General features: G+C 40.9%; 1 protein-coding gene across 3 annotated transcripts in view; it reads right to left on the bottom strand.

Moving 5' to 3' along the window:
• Positions 1–2,375: 2,375 nt before the first annotated feature.
• The window catches only part of LDAH (lipid droplet associated hydrolase), a 130,643-nt gene continuing 108,377 nt past the window's right edge, over positions 2,376–24,641 (bottom strand). For 2 of the 3 annotated variants that reach the window (XM_012453347.3, XM_012453348.3), the window contains exons 6-7: positions 18,695–18,777; positions 2,376–4,404 (exon numbers count right to left, since the gene is read on the bottom strand). In XM_012453347.3, coding sequence (XP_012308770.1) covers positions 4,213–4,404; positions 18,695–18,777 — 275 coding nt within the window. In that variant the 3' untranslated portion in view covers positions 2,376–4,212. The remainder of the gene's footprint in view (positions 4,405–18,694; positions 18,778–24,641) is intronic. The other variant, XM_012453349.3, reaches the window with a different exon arrangement.

Genomic DNA, 24,641 nt, shown 5'->3' on the forward strand with positions numbered 1-24,641 from the left:
CCATTAGGCCCCACCTCCCAACAGTTGCACTGGGGACTAAGTTTCTAACACATGAACTTTGGAGGACACACGCAACTACAGCAGAATCCCAGCTCTGTCATCCAATAGCTGTGAGATCCTTAGCAAGGCACCTCAGTGGTAATCTGTAAAATGGGCATAGTCAGAACATCACAGGACTAGGAGCCTAAGTGAGACACTGTGAAAGTGCAGGGGTGAGCAGCAGACTCCTTATCGGGATTAGCTCTCATCTATTCCAAACCACCTACCCAAGTTCTGCCTGTCCTTCTAGGACTAGGGGCAACCTCTTCCTCTTCTCTCTTCCAAGAGCTTTCTCTTTATAGAGCCCTTTACAGAACCACAGAACCACCCAGAGCTTGGCCCTTGCTCATGCTCTGAGGATGCTCACCCAGCATCACTCTTGGTGACACCAGTCTTGCTCTAGAGAGATGCCTTCAGCCTGGTGGAAGGGGCCAGATCCACGTCTCACAGCTACTCCCCACCTGGGCCAATGTGAGCACTTACCCATGTCTGTATGGGGCACAGGCAAGAAATCTCAATCCCCTTAAAAAGTGATTAGAAGAACACACTCATACAAACTTTGCTGTCCTCAGCACTCTTGCAGAAGAGCTTCATTCAAGGTCCCACAGAGCACACTCAGTCCCAGCCTCCAACCTCTCCTTAAGGCCCACCCCCAAGGGAAGGAACAGCCCATATATCCTCACCTCTTCTCTTCTGCAAGAGAAGGCAAAGGACAAAGATGTCTGATGCCATCTAAGAGATGCTTTGCTTCCCACATCTTTTCTAAATGGACTGTTAGGACATCTTGGGCTGTGTGTAGGGAGGCCTACATGGGCTGAGTCCAGAAAGCTGAGCCAGTTGAACAAGCATTATCCCTGTGTAAGAGCCAAAATGCTGACTGCTAGAATCAAGTTACAGGCCTGGTGAAACAGTGCAGGGACTGAGATACCACAGGGTCCTCCGCTATACCAAAGAGAAGATAAATGACAGAAAAAAAGGAAAAACAAGTTTGCTATCCTCCTTTAGGTACTATTTTATAGAGCATCTACCACATGCCAGGCAAGGTACTAAATGCTGTATGATGGCCTCATTTTATCTCCATTTAAAAAAAAAACCCTCCCCAAATAAAAAACTGAGCTAAATATCAATATTATCCCAAATTCACAGATGAGGAGCTGGGGGACTCAGGGAGGTGAAGTCTTATGTCACAAACCTAACAAATGACATATCTGGGATTTGAACCTAGGTCTTCATCTACTGCCTAGAAGAAGAAATAGCCATCCTGGAAAAGAAGCAACGAGACACTGACGTGGGAGAGAGCACGGTGGGGTTTAAAAAGAATTATTGTGACAAATTCTAAAACATCTCAAACTTCCAAAAAAATCTGCAAGTATAAAGAACATTATTTTCCTCTGAACCATCTGACAGTAAATAGACATGCTGCCCCTCACCCTCAGATACCTCAGTGTGTCTCCAGTACAAACGAGGACACTGTCTTACTTCTCCTCAGTAAAACCACTGAAATAAATAAATTAACAGTGGCATCTCACTCCCAGCTAATCTTCAGGCCTCATTCAAGTTGTGCAAATTGTCCCAACAACGTCTTTTATAACAAAAACATCCAATTCTGAATCAGATGTTTTGTGAAATTGTCATGTCTCTTTAGTCTCCTTTAATCTGAAATTTTTTTTTTTTTTTTTTTGCTCTTTTAAAAACATTATTTTAGACACAGAGGTCTCGTTTTCTGCACAGGCTGGTCTCAAACTCCTAGCCTCAAATGATCTTCCCTCCCAAAGTACTGGGATCACAGGCATGAGCTACGGCACCCAGCCTGTTTTTGTTTTGAATATAATGTAGGATGAAGAAAAATCAAGCCTTTGGTGGTCCCCGGCTCTCCAAAGGTTGAGTGGAGAAGCGGATGATGAGAGGCCCGTGGTGGCCATGGATATCAGGCCACACAAGCCATGGAGGGCTTGTGAAGATTCCTATGGCTCAGAACAGACTAGGAACAAACATGGGCAGTTGTCAAGGCTCAATTGCTGAGCCCTAGGTAACTCTGTAGGAAGTTGAAACTTTCACAAAGACCATCCATGTAGTTGACTGGGACATTCAGGCAGGGCTGCTTCTGGGAAATGGATTTCATCTACTGTTTGTTCATTTTCGTCTTCTAATCCCTAATCAAAGAAAATGAATTTCAGTCTCTTGAAATCTGATTCTTCCACCTATGAAAAAAAACAATGAGAAAGGTGACTTTTCATTTTAAAAGAGAGACTTGGAGCCGAGTCTAACACAGGAGAACTGCTCAAATGATACCCTCTCTTCCTCAACAAAGAGATCAGGCCAGATGAAGTCAGAAATGCTGGTGAAACATTTATTTCGAAAATTCATTTGGTGTTCAGATGATAAACAGGAATTAAGAACCAGTATTTTTCTTAGGCTCTAAAAATCAGAAATAAGACACAATTTCATAGATGCAGACTTTTGAAATATGGAACAATGTCTAAAATAACAGCTAAAAGAAAAGCTCTGAATGCTGCTCTTTATTCCAGTAGGTATGATTTACTCAGTACTTGTTTACATGCTTTGATTTAGTAGTATTGGGTATCTCCTGTATGCAAGGCACTCAGAGCCATGAGTCCTAGCTTCTAACATCAGATTTCTAGGCCTCCTGTGCAGATGCCAATAAAAGCTCTGTGTACAGCCCTGTGCTTATGGTCTCTGTATCTACTAGCTCTTCCCCTTGGGTTAATAGCACTCCTTGTCCGGAGCTTGTCTTTTCCCCTCTGAGAAGTCATTTGTTGTGATGTAGAAGCTATGCCAAAGCACAGTAACTCATTCAGCACTTACCAAAAAGTTGGCAGCAAATCAGAGCTGAATCTTTCATCAGGGGGCTTTAGGTTTTAAGGGGAAGGACATCTCATTGTCCTTAGGGAATGATAATGCCATGAGGGATTTCCTCTAGGAGAAAAAGGAATATTTCGGATCCATCTTCCACTGTAACTGCAGTATGTGGTTCTCGGGGTTGAGTCAAGTTAGGGAAGGCAGCAATGTTGTCAGCCCACTCTAGGCCAGGGAACATGTGTCTTCTCTACCATGTGTCTAGAGAAGGTGAATTCATGTAACTTAATGGCTGGGTTTGGTTCATTAACAAAATAATTTCCTTCCAGCAAATGACGTTAATGCAGAAATGGAGAACTAATGTATGGTAATGTTTTATTCAGCAGTTTAAAAGACACTTTCAGAAATTATTCACTAGAAGATTTCCAGAAGAAAAGAATCATTAAGTAGCTAAGAACTCTGTCCTCAATGGCCAGCACACTATTTGGCTCATTGCTGGTCTTCAATGGAGTTTTAGTGTAAGAATTACAGAAGGAGCAACTGCATGTTGGCACATACAAGTCTGATTCGGGACAGCCTGGCGCCTCTCCATCCTGGCTCTGGAGAGGAGGAGCCTGCAGGGAGCTCATAACCTGGCAGGCTAAGGCTCAACACAGAACTTGCTGGTTGTCCTGTGGCAGGAGGCACAGTTGGGGTCCTTCAACAACTCTTTATCTGGTTAGCTGACCACAGTAATGTCTGGTGAACTTTATTCTCTGTCTAGTGCAGGTAGATTAGACGTCACACTGATGATCCTGGCCAAGACCTGTGCTAAGTTAGTCTGGGCTGATCTTCATCTTCTGTCTTAAAGGAGACCCAGGTTCACTTCCTGCTCCTGGAACATGAGTGTACCCTTGTCATAATCTCATACACTTCACATATCTAACTATAATCTTAACATTCACCGACTACCTTTACATTTTCTAGTAGGTATTTCATGATTTCCTCCAGAAGAGCCTATTCTACAATGTAATCCAATTAAAATCAACATGTAGATTTTTTTTTTAATCTGCAAAGATCCTGCCTACCAAAATAAATCATATGGTGCCACTAGGCATCTCATGCAAACACGAGACTCTGGGTAGATCACTGTGTTCCTTGAGTCTTGGAAAATGTTTGGTTAAACCTATGGAATGATTCATCAACTGTGTTTACTTCAGCCTGTTACATGGGGAGCTGAGAGTTGATTTGTAAGCCAAGAGGTTCTCACTTTCTTCATTTCTAGTATCAGTCTTCAAAATTAAACATTTACCTACAAAGTCTAGTACACTGACTGCCTCCATGTACTGGCAGGGGGCGCTTGTTCTTCAGGCCCATCTACATTTTGGACAGATCATCCTTTAGGGAGTCAGCAATCATGTCTGCCATTTCCTGGTTAAAATGGATGATGAAAGCATGAGGTATGTTTTTCTCACAGAGTCGAATGTCTCCTTCTGGGAAATCCTTCTTAATGTCTTCATAGTATTCTTTTGGACACCAAGGATCTATAGTACTATAATAAAATGTAAGCTGAAAGACAAGACGAAAACATTTTATTAGAAAACACCTTCCCTTCCCGACACAGATATGACACCAGCAGCCGGCAGTGCTCTGAGGACAGCACATATGCCTAGCCCAAGCTCTCTCCAAAGTGTGGCTCTCTCAAGGCAGCAAACCTTCACAATTTACAGGAGTGCACTTAGAAGAATTTGGTGGGAAGATACCCCATCTAGGAGACTCTGGTATGACAGACCACTCATAATTCACTAAAAGGACTTACCAGCAAAGTTTTATATACTAAGGGTGGGGTGGACACTGGAATAAAGGCCGGCGAGGATGACAAAGACACTTGTTGAGACAGTCACTGAATGACCAGTGACCAGTTAATAAACTTAGTTGTTTCCAAATAGCCACATGGTAGATATATGGGATGTGTTTGTTGAATGAATACAAACACGGATCACATGGACTCAGGCTTTCCAATGTAGCTGATGAAATGTGATCAGAACCTGAGAGAGTTTATGGCATTTCTAAGAAAAGGCTCTATGCAGCCTGTATGTTGACTGAGTGAGGAAGTGCGATAATCATACTTCAGCTGATAGCAAGCAGCTGAATGGAGAAACAGCCTCCTCTGTGGCATTACTAAGACCCTGACTGGGTATCTACCTAAACCTGCATGGGATATATATGTACATATTGCTCTCGGCTGCTGTGTTTCACTGAAAAACTATGTTCTAGTTCTGTTAGTTCTAAAAATAAAGGCAACAAAGCAACATCTTATATTCAGAAGAATAGATAGTGGTAATTTCTACAAAAACCAGGAACTAAATCGTAAGGATATTTTGACCTCTGTTATCACTGAAAGAAAGAGCTGTGCGCAGCTCCAGCCTCTAGCTGGCCAGCTACAGTCACTTGCAGCTTCCATAATACACAGATGTGCTCCCTCACTCAGACACTGAATCGCTTACTCATTCATCTGTTCAGCAAATACAAATGGAGCACCTACTTTGTATTAGGAACCTGGAAAACAGAGGTAAGACAGTCTTGCGGGAGGGGAGAAGGAGACCACATATACGCAAGACAATTTGAGAGCTCAGGAGAGGCACAGCTGGTCAGAAGCAGTGGGCAGGAAAGATTCCCCAGAGTTAATGCCTGAGTTAAGTCTTCCAGCTGGGGGAGCACACTGTGGGGAGAAGACCAAGCAAACCAAAGCCTGAAAGAGCATGGCATGTACAGGGAACTGGAATTCCACATGGCTGGAATGTAGGGTGGTGGGAGATTAAGACTGGAGAGGCAGAGAGGGATGAGGTCTTGGACAGCATCTTCTATTCATGCTAAGGAGGCTACACTTTATCCTGAAGTCCACAAGCAAAAAAAGACTGCACAGTAAGTGACATGCTCAGATCCCTATGTCAGGAAAACCACTCTGGCCACAACAGGAAGAGGGATTGGAGGGGATCAAGTGGCGGGGGAGGAGGGTGTGGAGAAATAGGCATTATTGCTCACTGGATAGTTTTAGTGTATCAATTATTAAATCCACGATCTGAATATGGGACAGATAAGACTGATCTTACAAAAACAATGGCCTTCACTACGATAACATGATGCCTTAACCAATATTTAAAGAGATGGTTAAAAACACTCTATAGAGGAAAAAATTTAATGTAGTGCTTCAGAAAGTAAATTCTGAACAAGTAACCTCAAGTGGCAGGCTTACTCTCAATTGCTTCATGGAGGTTTTCCTTCTTTCTTTTCTTTTTTTAAATTATACTTTAAGTTCTGGGTACATGTACAGAATGTGCAGGTTTGTTACATAGGTATAGATACGCCATGGTGGTTTGCTGCACCCATCAACCTGTCATCTATCTAATGCTATCCCTCCCCTAGCCCCCCACCCCGCGACAGGTCCTGGTGTGTGATGTTCCCCTCCCTGTGTCCTTGTGTTCTCATTGTTCAACTCCTACTTATGAGTGAGAACATGTGGTGTTTGGTTTTCTGTTCCTGTGTTAGTTTGCTGAGAATGATGGTTTCCAGCTTCATCCATGTCCCTGCAAAGGACATGAACTCATCCTTTTTCATGACTACATAGTATTCCAGCTTCAGGGAGGTTTTCTTGGTTGTTACCTGGGGTTCCAGTTTTACATGCTGCAGAGGACCTGCAGCTTACAGATTTATCACTTAATTCATTCTTCATAGTCTCCTATTTTTGCTCACTTCAACCATTTCTGGGCATTCCAAAGTCCCTAAAGCCAAATTTCATTTTGTCATGGTTCTTAGCAGAGTAAAAACTTCTTTTGCTTCCTGGAGAATATGAGAGCCTAGCAGTTGCCTAGTTCTTCCTCCTGGTCTCAGCTTTTTCTATAGCTCTAAAATGCTGCAACCTCACAACCAGTGGGAGACTACTCCATCCAGCAGTAGAAAAACATGTTTCTCAGGATCTCTCAGCAACTATCCTGCTATAGCTTTGCCTTGAAATACTGCCAAGAGTACAAACTATTCGCAGGTATTAATTATCTACCAATAGGGCTGATAACGTTAGGCTCTCACTAAACTACCACCTACACTTACCACCGGCAATCTTTTCAACTGTATTCAGGAAATAGCATAGGAACAGTCGCTATGCAGTCACTTAGTGCTTCCTCAGAGCAAGGAATACTGCTGAGAAATCCATAAAGTCAGACTTGGGTTCGTGCCCATCAGATCTGTTCCTCTGCTCCAGGACATGCTCTCGCCTCAAGATCCCTGGACCCTGAGAAAGCTACTCTAGGACCCTCACTCCAGTACAAGCTACAGTGTGAAGTCCTATGATAACCGTAACACGGCAGTCAGCTCAAAGGAAAGCCATATAGAAAAGGCATCACCTGATACAGTCTCCTGGACAAGAAGAGCGTCACTGTATGCACCTGCTGTTGCTTTCTGCCTGACATTTCAGACTGTTTCCATGAAGAATGTACCATTAACTTTTCTGTGATGCAATTACAATTTGAAATGTTTCCAATGAGAAATCCAGCTTTATGAGCCCTCAGCACTGAGTAAGCGCCATCCCCATGCATGCAGTTAAGGCAGTGAGTTGAACAGGGATGACTGATATGGATTAAGGGACCTGATACCCACCTTGGCATATCAAGAGACAAATATGTCCAGGTAATTATGGGGCACACGCTGTCCAAGGCATGTGCTAGGAATCTCAACAAAAAGTAGTGTCAGTGTTCAAGACAGCAGAACAGTGAGGAATCTAGACCTCTCATATGCTTATCTGATTTTATTTCTCAATTCTCTACAAACAGTAACCATATGAAGCGGGCCTCATTTGGTTAATTGCCTAATTGATGATGGGGGTGGGCTCACGTTTATTAAACTTTTATTTTCTTTTACAAGTTCTTCTTCAGGCTATATTCTCTAAAGGGCTTCCTATGAAAGTCTTGGCTTACAAGTAAAACACATGGTTATCTAATGCCTTTACATAACCTGGCTTGAGATACTTCCTTTTCCCTATAAATTATAAATCACAGGCAATAGATCTGACTGAAGGACTCTGCACCTGCAACCCTGAACAGGAAAATGAGAAAGTATGGAGTGTGTGGTGCCACTGGTGGGGTGTAGGGGAGGAGGGGTGAAGCAGAAAGAAAGAGAAATAACTGGACACAAAAACACAGTGGTTAAGAGTGCAAGTCTTATAATGCTGGATGTAAAAATGAATCGCAATGCACCATGATGAACTGATAGGCCAAGAGTAATGGCCGGCTCTGTGCTGAGTAAGCATTTTCTATATATTTTCTCATTGTATCCTCACAACAATACTCTTAAGGAAAGTCTTGTATCGCTATTTTACAGAAATGGAAATTGAGGCTTAGCAAGATTAACTTGCTTATTTCAAGCAATTTGTAAGTTGAAGAGCTGGGCTACAAATCCAGAGACAACATTTCTCACCTGTACCTTTAACTACTACTTACAATTCCAGTAAACAGACCCATGCTGTAAAAACACAAAACCTGACAACTGGCAGGTCTTAAACTGGATATGAAAACTAACAACGTGAGAGTTGTCAACAGGAGCGAACCTAGCCACCTTTAGTTTTATTTACTTATTTATTTTGAGACAGTCTTACTCTGGGCCCAGCCTAGAGTGCAGTGGTGTGATCTCAGCTCACTGCAACTTCGATCTCCTAAGCTCAAGTGGCCCTCACACCTCAGCTTCCAGAGTGGCTGGAAGAACAAGCGCATGCCACCATGCCCAGCTAATTTTTAAATTTTTTTTGTAGAGATGAGGTCTCCCTACGTCACCCAGGCTGATCTCCAACTCCTGGGCTCAAGTGATCCACCCACCTCAGCCTCACAAAGTACTGGAATTACAGGCATGAGCCAAGGCACCCAGCCTTTCCAACTACCTTACTGAAAGCCTTCTCACAGTCTGTGTAGCTCTTCTGAGGCACTGCGTGTCATGGGGGTGATAACCGCAGTGAAAGTACTGGAATTGTTAACTAAGAATAGCAGGCAATCAGCAGGACGTTTATATTCAAAAGAAGAAAATAAAGCATTTCCTGTAGTTTATTTCTCCTTAGCACTTTTTTTGGTACTCATGAGAGATGATAAAAACTATATATTACTGAGATGGAAATTTTTCTGTTTCCAAATTGTCATGTTAAGTAACCCATTGATTTTTTTTCTATTAAGCACAAAATTTAACTTTTTCAGTTCTAGATTTTGATTCTCCAGGACCACACTTTAGCTTTTCCTCATGTGTTTTCTGCAGAAAGTGGATTTATGGTGACTATAGTCTCTGTGCTTATAGATGAACTTCCCTTTAACTCTTCAGTATGCGCCGAAGGAGACATGTCCCCGCTAAGATATCCCTGCAAGTTGCTGCGGCTTGTCCCCACATCTGTCTTTCCTCATGTGTTTTTTTTTTTTTTCACCTTTTGGTGGGGTGATCTACAAACAGGTACTTTTGGACAGTGAATTGCTGAAGCTGATAGAGTCAAATGAGTTCCACCAAAAATGACTCTGAATCCATCCCATATCTAAGTGGCTGACCTTCAGAAGCGTGTAAGATGGTCTCTGTCCTGGAGCAGTTCACAGACTAGGGGAGAGAACAGGCCTATATAAACTGGCTGTCAAACACAATAGGTAGACAGAGGTATGGACAAAGCACTACAGGACTTCAAAGCAGGAAAACCCAGTTTCTGCCCTGAGGGAGTGAACGTGAACAAAGCTTTGTTTTAGTATACATTTGGAGTTGCGGGCTTTTTTGCATTACTAATAGAAGATTGATTGTAAGAACAAAGAAATATTAGAAAGCATCTTATGATTTAGCTAGTAACTGACAAAATTCCCTTTCAATGACATAGTAACACCTTAAAATAATAAAAATTTTAAAAGCCACACATAGAAATCTCTATCTCAATTATTTCTCTCTGTTCAATAGGACAGTACTGAAATTACAATACAGGCATTATAGGAATAAAAGGTCTCATAAAATGAAAGTTTTGTTCATACATATGCAAAACAAATATACATATTTGCTGTTGTTGTTAACCTTATGGATAAACTGAATTTTAGAAGCTCTTTAAAACATAATTCACCACGAAGTCAAGTCTGGTACAAATGAGATCTTATCAATACAACGTGAAATGTTTCCAATGAGAAGTCCAGCTTCATGAGCCCTCGGCACGGACTACTTCGGACAGTCAATTTGTGGGCTGCCTGTTTTGTGATATAGTGCAGGCCTGAGCAGGGTGGTAAATGGCATTTCTGCGGGTGTCATGCTGAGAGTGAAAGGGCTTCTCATAATGTCTTTATATCACAGTGTGGTAAATAATTTTGTTTATATTATGCTAAAGTAATCTGTGGAACTACTCAAGCTCCTTATGCAGCCAGGAAGAGCGTAGTGCAGTGAGTGCAGTGTTCAGACTGTACAGGTCCCTGAGCCATATCCACCTGGATGGGAATCTTGGTTCTGCCATTTATTGGTGCTGTAAGCCTGGACCAGGAACTTAGCCTCCCTGTGCCTGCTTACTCATCTGTAAAGTAAGACAGAACTAGTTACCAGTGGGCTAGTGCTGGGGACTGGAAAACAAAGTGTATCAAGTGCTTTACACAGAGCGAGCGCTCTTAAAGGCTGCTGCTTTACAGGTGAGGACAAAGGGAGTTCCTCGACACAGACTGGGCAATGGTGGGGTGGGGTGGGGTGGGAGCTGTGCCCTGGTCAAGGAAAAAGAATCCACATGACCTTAAATTCACCTTTGAGAAAATATATGCTCTTCTGTTAAGATGCTTTTGACACAGTCAGGCTCAGAAAATATGTAAGTATTAAAAATTTTTAAAAATCTAAAGCAAAGTTGTTTTACCATATACTTACTCATTAACTAAAAAATGTTTATGTCATATTCCTCAGACATGATTGTGGAGAAAGACATATGGGGTAGAAGATATAAGTCGCCAACCAAATAACCAGTGAAGCACATCCCCTATCCCCAAGCTGCCACTAACAGTCAGCTCCCGGAGTGGATTCTCTATTTCTACTTTTATAATAAAACCTACTTCTACTCATAAAGGAGACCTGGAGCCTAAGCTACAGTGCCCTGTGGCTATCCTTGGTTGAGCATCTTCCAAATGAAGAAAGGCACTGACATTCTGGGAGTTATTTTTCTTCCTGGTGGGCTCACTGTGGGTTCTTGCAGCAGTGAAGGTAATGCCCACCGCTTTTCGGAGCGATGCAAGGCTTTCTGCTAGCACTTCATAAACAGCTGTAGCTCCCTGGCAGCTTACGCTGCATGGCGGGGCAACCAGGAGGCCAGCACCAGAGATGGTGACCAAAGAGTGATGCAGATGCTCAGAGAGACCTATCTGCTGAGACTCTCTTGCAGAGATTTAAGAAAAATGATGTAATTCCTGCTTTCTCCAGGTTTTCTTCCCTTCTTTGACTGATAATTACTATTACAAAGTTAGTTATAGCCTAGTGATGCTTCTAAGTACTTTAAAAAGACTATTTGCCTAACTGTTCCTCCTCTCACATCCCCCCTTTTCAGGTATGTTCATTGTGTTAATAAAAGGTGTTAGCGATACCTTGATCGATAACTTCTTTGATTGATAATTCCCACTAGACTAGGTTTTTGCTTGTATCATTGTTTGTGAAAAAAACAAAAGGTCAGGCATAAAGCAGTCAGTTGCTTACCAAGGGATTAAATGAGTACCTACACATAGAGGCCCCCTACTTCCCAGCTAGGGTCCCCTGCCCTGCTTTCATCTCCCTGTTTTCATCCCCTGCCAGCTTTCCCAGGCTCAGGATAGAAACTGTTAGGTCCTCCAATGCATGTCCATTTCTGGGGAGAGTCCAGACAGTCTCAGTGACAGCAGCAGGCTTCCACCTCTCCCCTCCCCTCAGAGTCAAAGACACGTAAGCCCCAACCTTGCAATGTTAAAGGAAACGGATTCTGTGATATAAGCATCTCCTTTCAGTTACTTAAAAATCTTATCCCTTTTGGGAACACAGGCAGCTGCAAAGTGTCAACATTTCACTGCGGTCTTCCTGAGCCCCCGTTTTTAGGAATTTGCAGAATTGCTAAAGCAAGGGAGATGGTCTAGGAACTTTAATTTTTCCATTTACCTTGTTTCCTCTCTTCTGTTATTCCTAAGTGGCTCAATTACCATTCCTGAGAAAATGAGAACTGAAATCTCCAAAGATTTTTTAAAAGTGGCTGAGGATGGAGGTGAAAACACAATACTTCCGGCCCACGAACCTGCTTCTCTCTGCAGGCACCCAGGGGAGTGGCGGGAATGGGAGCGCCAAAGGAGCAGGAGTAGGTCCCACGGGGCACTGCGTGGCTCACTCTCCAGTAGCTGGAACAACCATCTGTGTATCCAGTGGTGTGCAGAGCAGCACTCTCTCCTTTCTGTGTGGCTAACAGGTAAAGGGCCAGGATGCACTCCCTCCCACATACAAGCCACGAGGCCACAGAGTGACTGGCTTGTCTCTTTCTTACGTGGGACTGCAGTGAGAAGCTAACCCAGGGCCTCTGCTTTCCTCTGGCAAGGCCCTCTGGCAGAGTAAGAGGCTCTGGGAGCCAGTCTCTCCTCCTGTGTTTCTGTCTTTCCCTGGATCTATGCCCCAAGAAGGGGGCAGATGTATTGGAATGGTTTTACTCAACTGAGAGAAAGGCCAGGATCAGTTCATCAGACTTCTCTGCACTAGAATAATGGGCCCAAGTCTTGGTAAACATTAAGTACAATTGTGTTTTCTCTCATTATGGTTCCTATGCAACAGCTCCTCGAGGTATCTTATGGGGAGTGGTGGCTGTTATTTAGAATGGCATTGGGCATTCCAGGGTCTCTTGGCCACATACTCAGTATCGCTAACACCTTTTATTAACACAATGAAAATGCCTGAAAAGGGGGATGTGAGAGGAGGAACAGTTAGGCAAATAGTCTTTTTAAAGTACTTAGAAGTATAACTAGGCTATAACTAACTTTGTAATAGTAGTAATAAACATTTATTATTGAATGCTTAGTGCATGCCAGATGCTCTGATAAGGTCTGAATTACAGGGTATGAATTATAGCATAGTTTTGGAATAGTTGTATGAGGCCAGATACTATTACTAAACCATTTTACTGATGAACAAAGGAGGCACAGTGAAGTCCACTAACTTAAGCAGAGTCATGAGCAAGTGTGGATCTGGTGTTTGAAGCTCAGCTGGGACTCTGGGAGCCCGGCTCTCCAGCACGTTCACCTCCCCTCAGTCACCAGGCTCCAATGGAGAACTCCAGGGTATGTTAACACAATTGCCCAAATAAAGCTTTCAAGGGCAAAATGATTGGGATAAAAACAAACCTATCTATTTTCAGGATGATTATGACATTCTGGACAGGCTTCAAATTAAACAGGCAGAACTAAAACAATCCGTTTCGGAATACTGAGGCTTGGCGGAAAGGCAGGCCTGGTGAGCTCGTCCAGGGAGCACTTCCTATGCTGCACCAGGCAGGATGTGTGCATGTCAGAAGGATTTGCATGCCCCCATCTGCAAATAACTGCACAAGGTTTGCTCCCAAAGGCAACATACACCTCTGGGCTAAGGCAGGTTAAGAGGGATGGGGAGAGAGCAATAGCAGAGGAGTTCCTGTTCTTGAGGACACTTGCCCCTTTCCCAAGCCACACTGTAGCCCTGGCCTGGCCCTCTGGGGGCAGGGGCAGCACCACCTAGCAGGCAGTCCCTCCGCCACCGCCTGCTTTCATCTGAAAGCTGCACTCCATGTGTTCTCTCTGGAAGCATTTCAGATTCCTACTGACTGATAGTGATGCTCAGATTCAATCTGGCAGTAGCACACACCAGCTGTTTCCATAAGCCTGGGCCAAACGTGGTCACGGCAGTTTAGAATTTCCCCCATAAGTGGGATTGAAATGAAAACTTCAAGTTTATAAACCAAACCTAAGTTCACTTTTCAATGAATGAGACATGCATCCCTTATGGCTTAGAATAGTGACAGAACAAGGGAGTGCTGACCTCTTATTTGCCTCTGACACACCAGGTGCCTCATAAAGCGGAGTACTCCAGAGGCTTCCAGACAAACTGGGATTGGGGTGGTGAAAATGCACAGTTGATTCTCTTCCCTTCGTTTATTTCATCCTGGTTCTCATTCCCACCCTTTTTACCTCCCCTCCCATCTTATTCATTCATTGGCTCCACGTCTTCCTCCCAACCCTTAGAGCTGGGTTCCCCAACGATCAATCATTAAAAGTCTTCTTTCTTTGTTCTGCGCACTTGTTTAGGCTGCTATTACCCAAGTTCTTGGCTTTAACTATAGCCTGATCACTCCCCAACCACAAGTCAGCCCCAAATGCTCTTCTAAGCTTCATACCCATACACAGATCCACTTGCATGTCCCACAGGCATCTCAAATAAAAGTACCAAAAGGAACCACCTGTTCAGCCATCTCCCACAACTTGCTGCTGCTTCTCCTCCCATCTTCCCTATCTTATTACGAAGTTCAGATACAGATAAATCATCTTAGATTCCTCCATCTCTATTCCCTGATATCCTCTTAGTACTTGGTACCTTTGATTCTACCTCCTAAATCTTTCCATCCTCAATCCCAACGCCTTAGTTCTTATAAAAGCCTTGTAAACAGGCTCCCCAACTCATATTTTGTCCTTTCCTAGTATTACATCACACATTTTCCCCCAAAATAATCCCTCTCATTTGTTAATCTCCCTACATTCCTAGGGTTAACTGATATGAACTGGTGCCTCTGAACTGGTTGTTCATAGCTGGGATACATTCTGATTGGTCAGTGGCTATATCACATGGTTGTCAAATGTTTTGACTGTTACCCTGTTACCCCCATGCTTAAACCCTTCAATAGCTCCCCAAAACAGTCTCTTTAGTGCAGCATATCATGTCTTGTTCGCCCGCCAGTGCCTAAGCCACAACATCATGCTACCTAACCTTTTCTAGTTTCTGTAAGGCAGGACTTCTTCGTTTGCAGTGTACAGGTCCAGGGGCTTGGTGGGCAGGGGGAGGTTATGTAAACTTGAAAAAAAATTTAAATGTTTATTTTTGTTAATCTCTAATCAAAATTTAGTATTTCCTTCAGTTATGAATACAGGCAACAAGCCATAGTATTAGTAATGCCTGTATTTTTTCACCTATAAAAATGGTATTTTCAAATCACACTAACTTGCTCAAGGTGACTAAAAATTTATACTCATCATTACAAATTTAAAATAGTAATTCTGACTGCTATTATATCTCATTATCCAACGATTGCTTTCTTTTGTAATCTTGTGTATTTGTTTTATGCACTTAAAAACGTCACTGTGAGTAGAATCCAAAAGCTTTACGAGAGAGCGAAAGGGATACGTGGCACAAAACAGGTTTGGAATCCACACTCTAATTAATGGCTTCCCTATCTATGCATCTGTCTAGCACTTATTTATTGACTGTTTACCAGGTATGAATTATGCTAGGTCCTAGGGGATATCAAGATGAGGAAGACACAGTTCCTTACCTCAAAGTGGGGAAAGGCAAAGGTTGATTGTTTAAACGCTATGTGATAAATGCAATATGATAACTTTACATAGGGAGTGACATCCAACGAAAACCCAAGACTGGGAAGGCCTCTTGGAAATGACATTGGACAAGGAGAATTTAGTCAGATGACAAAATAACCAATAGGCTGGGCGTGGTGGCTCACGCCTGCAATCCTAACACTTTGGGCGGCTGAGGCAGGTGAATAACGAGGTTAGGAGTTTAAGACCAGCCTGGCCAACTTGGTAAAACCCCATCTCTACTAAAAATACAAAAAAATTAGCTGGGCATGGTAGTGGGTACCTGTAATCCCAGCTACTCAGGAGGCTGAAGCAAGAGAAACGCTTGAACCTAGGAGGTGGAGGTTGCAGTGAGCCAATATTGTGCCACTGCACTCTAGCCCAGGAAACGGTGCGAGACTCTGTCTCAAAAAACGAAAAGAGAAAATAACCTATGATGCCATAAACTTGGGTATACTCATTTGGAAACAACTATGAGTCTGCAATATTTGCTTCAGGAAAGAAAAATTATTTTAATAAAATTAATTACCTTATTTTAATAAAACAAATTGTTTTATGTCCAATACTATGTATAAAGTGACTAGACCTTGGAAGGAGGACAATCAGCCCAACAGATCTTTTAAAGCTAAAAATGCCCATTTGCCACAAGCATATTAAAACTCTTTTCTTGTGTCCAATGGATATCCAGTGGTAGAAAATTTGGATTTAGAACCAAAGCCTGCAGGTGGTATGACAGTTCTCTTGGGAAGGAGAAAGAAGTAGAGAGCTGTCTGCATGATATGGTAGAAAGCTTATTTTTAGACTATCCTGTGGCATCCTGGCTGGATGGCACAAAGATATATTTTTCAGAACTATTTTTAGTTGAATAATTTGAGATCTAGGAAATGATTTTTCAACAAAATGTGTGGCTCAACAACAAATGGGAAAGAGTATCATCGATTAAGATACCTAAACTAGGAATACTTCTAATCCTGGACAGTGGTTTTAGTTTGCCTAGTTATCAGTGGTGTTTGGAAGGCAGGAGGTGATGCTCACTATCTTCCTAGAACTATGTGCACTTTTAAGTTTCCTTATTTTCTCAAGCAGACCGGGACATATGTTGATTCAACTTTTACCAATATTAAATTACAGCATGTTTCCTCTTTTTATTACAGAAACAAAAAGTTGCAATAAACTTCCTGTCTCTCTGTACCTAGTTTCACTTAGGAATTGTAATTGTATTATTCTAGTGGAGAGCTTGAATTTTGCTGGTAGAAAGGATAATGAATTAACTGCAAGGTAGTTTTGCATGATTAAATGAAACAATGCCTTGTTTCCCCATATTCTACAAGTACATTTAACGCTATATCAAAAACTAAATTGTTGCCTGGAGTTGGAAAAGTTTATTCCTGTGACTGTGTGTTAATACTAACCTTGAAATGTCTACCATCTACCATTATACCCCCATATTTCCCCATAAAAGTTTCAGTAAACTTACAGTCCTGACACAATTACCATGAACAGCCCTCTATCTGGGAATGATTACACTTGCATATGGATTTAACTTAGGACAGGAATAAGTTAGCACCTTTCTTTGACCTTTTTCTAAGCACAACACACAAGCAGAATCCAGAAATGATGAGTATTTTACAGCAGCTGGCTTCCACAGGTGGTAAGGCAGGCTCTGACACATGATGGGTCTAGTCACTCAGCAAGTGTGAATTTTGGAAGTGAGCATCTGCCAGTCTTATTATTAACTGAGAGTTGAGCTGTTTTTATGAACTCCCAACCTGGAAGAACTTAAATGCATTTTTGAAACAGATTCACTTATAGTTTAAATGAAGAATAAAATACTGTTTTTCTTGTATTTTCACATCGTTCAATGACTGGAAGTAGTTGAAAGCCCTGGGGAGTGGGCCCACCTGAGGCCCCAGCACTCTCCCTTCAGCAAGTGAGGGCTTCCTTCTGGTTTCCAAATTCCAATCTCTAGCCAATTGCTATTTTAGAAATATAATGACCACTACAGCCATGAGACAAAGACACACTGGCATTTTCAAAAGTCCTCTCCTGGTGAATATTTTCAATATTCTGAAAAAATTTTTTTAAGAACATATCCATTTCTTGCTTTAAGATAATTGTATTGGGAAGTTATGGAATTATGAATTAACACTATAGGAAAGTTTAAGTCAAATTATCAAGGTTTATAAAGACATTCTAAGTCAAGTGGGTTATCTCATATCTCACTTGTGGATTATAGGTTCCTGAGCCCTATATGAGTTTGCCACTCAGCAGGGATCAGTTCAGCAGGTATCAGAGTTTGGCACCAATTGTAAAGTTCAAGATCAGTGCTGTCCAACCGAAGTATAAAGCAAGGCACATATGTAATTTTAAAATTTCCTAGTAAAGGTGTTTAAAAAAGTATAAAGAAATAGGTGGAACTACTTTTAATAATATGTTTTACTTAATCCACTCTATGTAAGGTAGTATCATTTCAACAGATAATCAATATAAAAATTAATGAAATATTTTGCTTTTGGGGGGTACTAAGCTTTTGAAATCCACATGTTTTACACTTATGGTGCAGCTCAATTCAGGCTAGCCACAAATAACCACATGTTGCTAGAATATTAGACAGTATAGCTCTATCCTACTCAGAATGGACAGCCAGATGAATGATGCCACAGGAGTACCATAGTCACCCAAATTCGAAGGTGACCTTAGACATATACTAAACCATAGTCTTATCTTATGGTTTCAGAGATTGGTGCTTCCCAATGTGTTTGAGCCAAGCTTCTAGTATTTGCAGGATAACTCCCAAATGGTGAATATTTCAGAAAACTGGTCTTAAGGTCAGAGCAGGACATTCCTACTCTAATACATTAGAGAATAAGAAAGACAGGCTCACTAGTCATGAGGTCATATAATATATAATGTAAGCTATTTTTCACTGTTTCATTTATATTCCAATATAATTCATTTATTCTATAAACATTATTGAGTCTTCTCAATAGAAGACCTAGAGAGGCTAAAATGCATTGACAAAATAGAAAACTATTGATTCTAAAATTAATTCAACAAAAACAGGTGGTAAAATATATTTAAGTTACTATGTAATCAGCTTTACTACTCTCTATGCAACTTTCAAGGATAATTATAATTTTAACTGGAAATAGAGTTCTATGTCATTCTACAAACCCTTAAAGTCTTACAGATTCTAACTAGTTCTAGTCCTTTGCCCTCAGTAAAAGTCTTTGCCCATCTATGTATTACTTATCCCCCTGCAGCACTAAAGTGATTACCTTACATAAATGCTCCTTTATGGCTTTGTCATCCCTCTTCACCACCTCCATCATTTCTTGGCCCCCAAGGTAGGCAACATTAGCTACATTAAAAAATAAAAAATCAAACATTTAGAATACACAGAACAAACACAAATTTCAAATTAATTTTAGTAAATTCATGTTCCTCCTTTCTTTTGGCATATGCTATCTGATGAGAGATACTGGTGAGGCCAAGAGAGGACTGTGAGTCAGGCAATATGCACACAGTCTCTGGAAACAAGAGCATTTACTTTAAAAGAACCTTCTTCCAACCTCATCTGGCTTCTCCATAGCAAATGTTCAATGGTTCCACAGCCCAATGTCAGATACCACAGCAGATGATGTGTATAATTGTACCAGACCAATATGTGCTATTTCAATTTAAGACTTAGAAGCACAAATTGCTACCAATAAATCATGTATGCCAAGAAAATGCAAACAGTTATTAACATGAAAGCATACTGGATTTTTTTTTTAAATAAAACAAAGGAATATTCATTTTTAAAAATACGTTTGAAGATCTCCAGGGGTTTTCAGTAAGGGTTGGTCCCATTATATTGGCTGCAAAATCAGCTAAGTGATGCTTACTTTCAAGATGTCAAATACCTAGGAAAGAGGAAGAAAGCCAGAGATAACATGAATATATGTGGCTTTCTTGTACTGGGAAGAAAATTTTCATTCAATGCTTGTGCCTTCAATTCCATTTTGGCTGGTATTATTATTATCTTGCTTTCATCTTTGCCAGCATCTGCTTGGTATATGCCCTTCCCTTCATTTTCAATCTTTTTTCATTTTGTTTTAAGTATGTGTCTTGAAATCATGTAAGTTGACTTCTTTAAAAATGTAGTTTGAAAGTCTCTGTTTCTTAAATAGAGAGACTAAACATATTCACATATATTGAGGTCGGAACTATTTGGTCTGACTACAGTCATCTTGTTTTATATACCGTATGCTTTCTTGTTATTTCTGACTGTTATCTTTAGTGTGAATGATGAGTTTTCCTCCCCACCCAGGCTTTAACAAATTTCTTTTCATTAACAATCTGAAAGCATAAATTCCATTTTTATTTATCTAGTGGTTAGCCTTACCTAAAAACTGCAAACTTACATTTTCTCTTGCTGTCTGAAATCACTCATCTAAACAAGGCAGGCCCTTAGCATACTCGCACTTTCCCCACGCCTTCCTCCCATCCTGCCTCCATCCCTGTGGCTTCAATTATCTAGAATTTTAGTTCCAGATTATTATTATTATTGAGATGGAGTTTTGCTCTTTGTTGCCCAGGCTGGAGTGCAATGGTGCGACCCTGGCTCACTGCAGCCTCCACCTCCTGGGTTCAAGTGATTCTCCTGTCTCAGCCTCCCAAGTAGCTGGGACTACAGGTGCTCACCACCACGCCCCGCTCATTTTGTATTTTTAGTAGAGACGGGGGTTTGCCATGTTGGTCAGGCTGGTCTCGAACTCCCGACCTCAAGTGGTCTGCCCACCTCAGCCTCCCAAGTGCTGGGATTACAGGTGTGAGCTACTGTGCCCAGCCCCCAGATTATTAACTTTTACATTTGGCCTCTACTTTCCTTGTTTAAAGTTTTATCAAGGTAACACACACACATATATATATAGTTTCAGTTTTATAAAGGTAACACACACACACATATATAATTTCATATCAAATATCACAGAAATGCCTGTAGTGCAAACCTATAGTTTCCTTTTCCATCATTTCCCACTTCTAGACCTATTTCCTAGAGGAAGCCTCTCTCAACTCTTTTAGCTGTCCTTCCACCAGTTTTCACCAAACCTCCAAACATTTATGACCATCTTGCCATTGCTCGATAACTTATTCATTACCCTTGCTGAGTTGCAATGAGAGATGAGAGTTTAGCTCACATTTACAGCCCTACCATTCCTTCCTGTCGTATCTTATTTTAATTCTTCTATTCTTACTAATATGCTTTTACTTCTACATATTGTTCACTGCTGAGCCAAGCAGACTTCCATTCTTACAAGTTAAGTCTCTGTCCTCCAATATTTGTTTTTGTTAAAGTTACCCGCCCCCTTTTTTTTCTAACTCTACTCAATCGAAATTTTTCTGAGTCAATTCTTCCTGGAGACCTCCTTTCCTGGACCCTTAGACCTTCTGCTCTAATCTGGACCTGGACCTCTGTCGACTTAGAATTTCCCTTCACTGCTTTCTTGGGTTGTTCCCATGGTTTTCTAAGTCCCAGTTAATTAACTCATTCATTTGTTTGTTCATTCAAAGATGACTGAGCACCTACTTACTTTATGCCAGGCATTATTTTAGTCACTGGAGATGGAGAAACAAATAAGACAGAAAAACTATTCTTGAGCTTATATTTTAGTGTTGGGATGACAGATGGTGAGAAAGTGCTATGGAAAAAAATAAAATCAGCTCAGCAGATAAGTCTGTGCAGTGACAGTGGTGGCCTATTTTATGTAAAGTGCACCAAAAAGGCCTCCCTGATAAGGGGATTGTGAATAGCGAGAGACCTGAATGAAATGAGAAAATGGACCATGCAGATACTTGGGTTAGCAGCACTCTAGACAGAGAAGGGGATAGGAGATGTTCCCTTAAATATAGCCATGATGTAATACTAAAAAGTGGCACTTTATTTTTTATTTATTTTTGAGACAGTTTGGCTCTCGGCTCACTGTAATCTCCGCCTCCTATGTTCAAGTGATTCTCCTGCCTCAGCCTTCCAAGTAGCTGGGACTACAGGCACGTGCCACCACGCCCAATTAGTTTTTGTATTTTTAGTAGAGACAGGGTTTCACCATGTTGGCCAAGATGGTGTCGATTTCTTGACCTCATGATCTGCCTGCCTTGGCCTCCCAAAGTGCTAGAATTACAGGCATGAGCCACCGCGCCTGGCCAAAAGTGGCACCTTCATCATTCTCGTCTGTCTGTGATATTAGCATGAATACATATAGGAGTAAATATTCTGCATTTTCTTGGCCTAATCTCCTAAATCAGGACAGGATATTTAGTCACAGTTAAGACTCTAAGTCCTGGTTCCAAAATCGGAGCTGTTTTTGTTTTACTATATTTCAGGGAACTTACAAGGACCAAATAAATCAAAGCAACAGGGATTTGGTTAATACATTATGGTCTATTCACTAAATTAATTATTCTATAACCTATTAAATATTATCCTGCAGAATATATAATGTCAAATACATATTTAAAAATAATAGTCACTGACAAAAAGCAAACCACAAAATAGTATAGTATGATCCCACTGTTATAAAGATACATATGTGTATGGTACAGATTTATTTGAAAAGATAAACAAAATAATAACACATTATCTCTGGTTGATGGAATCCCAGGTGATCTGCCTGTCCTTTCTTCTCTCACTTCCCTGCCTCCCTTCCAATAGGTTATAGTTTCTTTCTTTGTACATGGTTTTGTCTTTCCTAGAATTATTTATTGCCTTTATTTGTTTTCTTTTTTCATGGGTAGGCAATGAAAATTCCCTACTTTCTTAAAAATGTATCAGATTTTATTCCCAAATGTGCAAAGACATCCAATAATTCCTTTATTCCATCCCTCCCCCCACAGAGCCTTCCATTCTTCTGATCCAATCTTGGACTGGTTGCTCTCCAGGCCTGCTACATAGCTGTCATCCTTGGACTTCCCTTTACCACTTCTCTGGACTGGATTCCCTGTTTTATGGATTCTGTTCATGACTTTCTCTTTCTTGGTTTATTCCCTTACTTTACTGAAGCACATTTTCCAGTAACTAATAAAAAGACACACAGGAATTTTTATAAATGTTTACATATCTAATTTTTGTTTCTTTTTCCACACGAATCACATAGTTTGGCTGTATATAGAATTTTAAGCTGAAAAAGGCTTACCCTCCAAATTTATTATCTTCCAGCATCCAAGGTTAATGATTTCAATTCTAATTTCTTGGAACGTGACTACTTTCCTTTGCCCTATCCCTATCCTATCTCCTTATCCTCAGACTCAGCTCTCTTAGCTCTAGAATCCTTATGTTTCATAAGAATATGCCCTAATACAAATCCTCTGTTCCTTAACTGGACTGGAAATCCAGTAGGCCCATTCACTGTTTGGACTTACCAACTTTCTTTCTGGAAAATTTTCTTTTATTATTTCTTTGATAATTTATTTCCCTGTTTTCTCCATCCTCTCTTTCTGGAACTCCTACTAGTAGGATATTGGATCTCTTAGATTAATCCTCTAAGTCATAGTTTTCTTCTATAGCCCTTTTCTTTTTCAATTTGTATTGCTTTCTAAGAGATTTCAACTTTTTCTTCTGTGTTGAATTCTCTATTGAATTTTTATTTTGGCTGTGAACATTTCAATTTCCAAGAACATTTTCTTGCTCTCTTTCCTTTTTTATAGCATTCTTTGTTTCACAGATGTTATATCATCTTTCTGAGATTAGAGGGCTGTTTCATAATGAAGGTTTTTTTTTTCTTTTTCCTGTCATGGTATTATTTCTTTACTGACCTCCCCTCCCCCGAGTCTGTATTTCTGTTTTGGTCTCTCTTTTATATTGAGGAATGTTTGATATACTTGCACTGTATAAAGCCATGTTCTCTACAAGTTATGTCTGATGCCCTCATCTGTATTTGTTAGCTGTGAACTCATGAAGAAAGGCTGTCTTGCCAATTTGAAAAGTTTTCATTTAAGATACTTGTCAGAGGAAAGGCCACATTTTCCTATTAGGATATTTGTTTTCTATTTTCTTTTTGATAAACTTGGCTTCTATATCCTGTAAGTTCAGGAAAATAATTTCTTCATGCCTTCTCCTTTAGCCTTGACTTTCTGAGAGTTCAGATTCTATGTTCCTGGATGTGAGACACCTTCTTTGCTTATGGGAAGAATGTTTTTCCTTTTAGATGCAGTCAGAATGACCTGCTTCTTTCCTGTTACAGCAGGCCCTGATAAATAGCCATGCACTTACCAGCTTTCCTGTGTAATGTGGCTATCACTGAGTGCAATATGGACAGGTCAGCCCCAGCTAAGATTCTAATTTCTTGATACAGTGTTTCAAAGGTACTTTATCTGCAGTGTAGCCAAGACTGGTGGACAAGAATTGTTTCCCCATCTTCCCTGCAGACATAGCAGGTTTGAGTTCTCTATTGTTACCATGAGGCTGAGTACTATGTCCCAAGGAGTGAAAGCACAAGTGCTTTCTTGTACATGACAGAATAACCCCAAGTGGCAAGCCTTGTTAGGCACAAGAATGACTCATGTGGTCCATGTCTTCTTAGTTGGGATCTTTCTCATTGTAATTCAGAGCACCTGAAATTCAACACAGACCACTCTAACCATCAATCAATAAAGCATAAACAGTAGATTTACCTTTCCAGATTCCTTCACAGAGATTACAGTTGTAAATTATGTTCACAATCAAGGTATCTCAATTTCTGTTTTTTTGTATATATAGTAGTTTTAACAGAAACACAAAATGTCTATAGAACAACACATTCCTACTTAGCCCTTCTAAAAAATGCCATTATAGACAGTCTGGAACTCACAAAAGTTGCAAAAGTTCAACTCTAGGCCACTTGGGTTGAATCTGGTACTTGTTTCACCATGGAAACAATACTGATGAGATGACAAGCTTGCCTGGGTTCTTTAAAGGGGCCTAGCTGAATGAATTTGGTATGCAGGAGTGTAAGATCCACAGGAATGATGTGGTGATGCCTGAGAATGAAATGGCAGATTAGGGCCAGATCATGAAGGGCTGAGAATGTCAGACTCATCAATCTGCTGCAAATTTTTCCTCAGGCACTGGTGACCTACTGAAAGTTTTTGAGCAGGAAAAAGCACAAGTGACAAAAGAAAAAATAAATTAGACTTCATCAAAACTGACACCTTTTGTGCTTTAAAGGACACCATCAAGAAAGTAAAAAGACAACCTACAGAATGAGA

The sequence above is a fragment of the Aotus nancymaae genome, unplaced genomic scaffold (genome assembly GCF_030222135.1).
Source record: "Aotus nancymaae isolate 86718 unplaced genomic scaffold, 86718_ANA_hifiasm-v0.15.2.pri h1tg000057l, whole genome shotgun sequence".
Lineage (NCBI taxonomy): Eukaryota > Metazoa > Chordata > Mammalia > Primates > Aotidae > Aotus > Aotus nancymaae.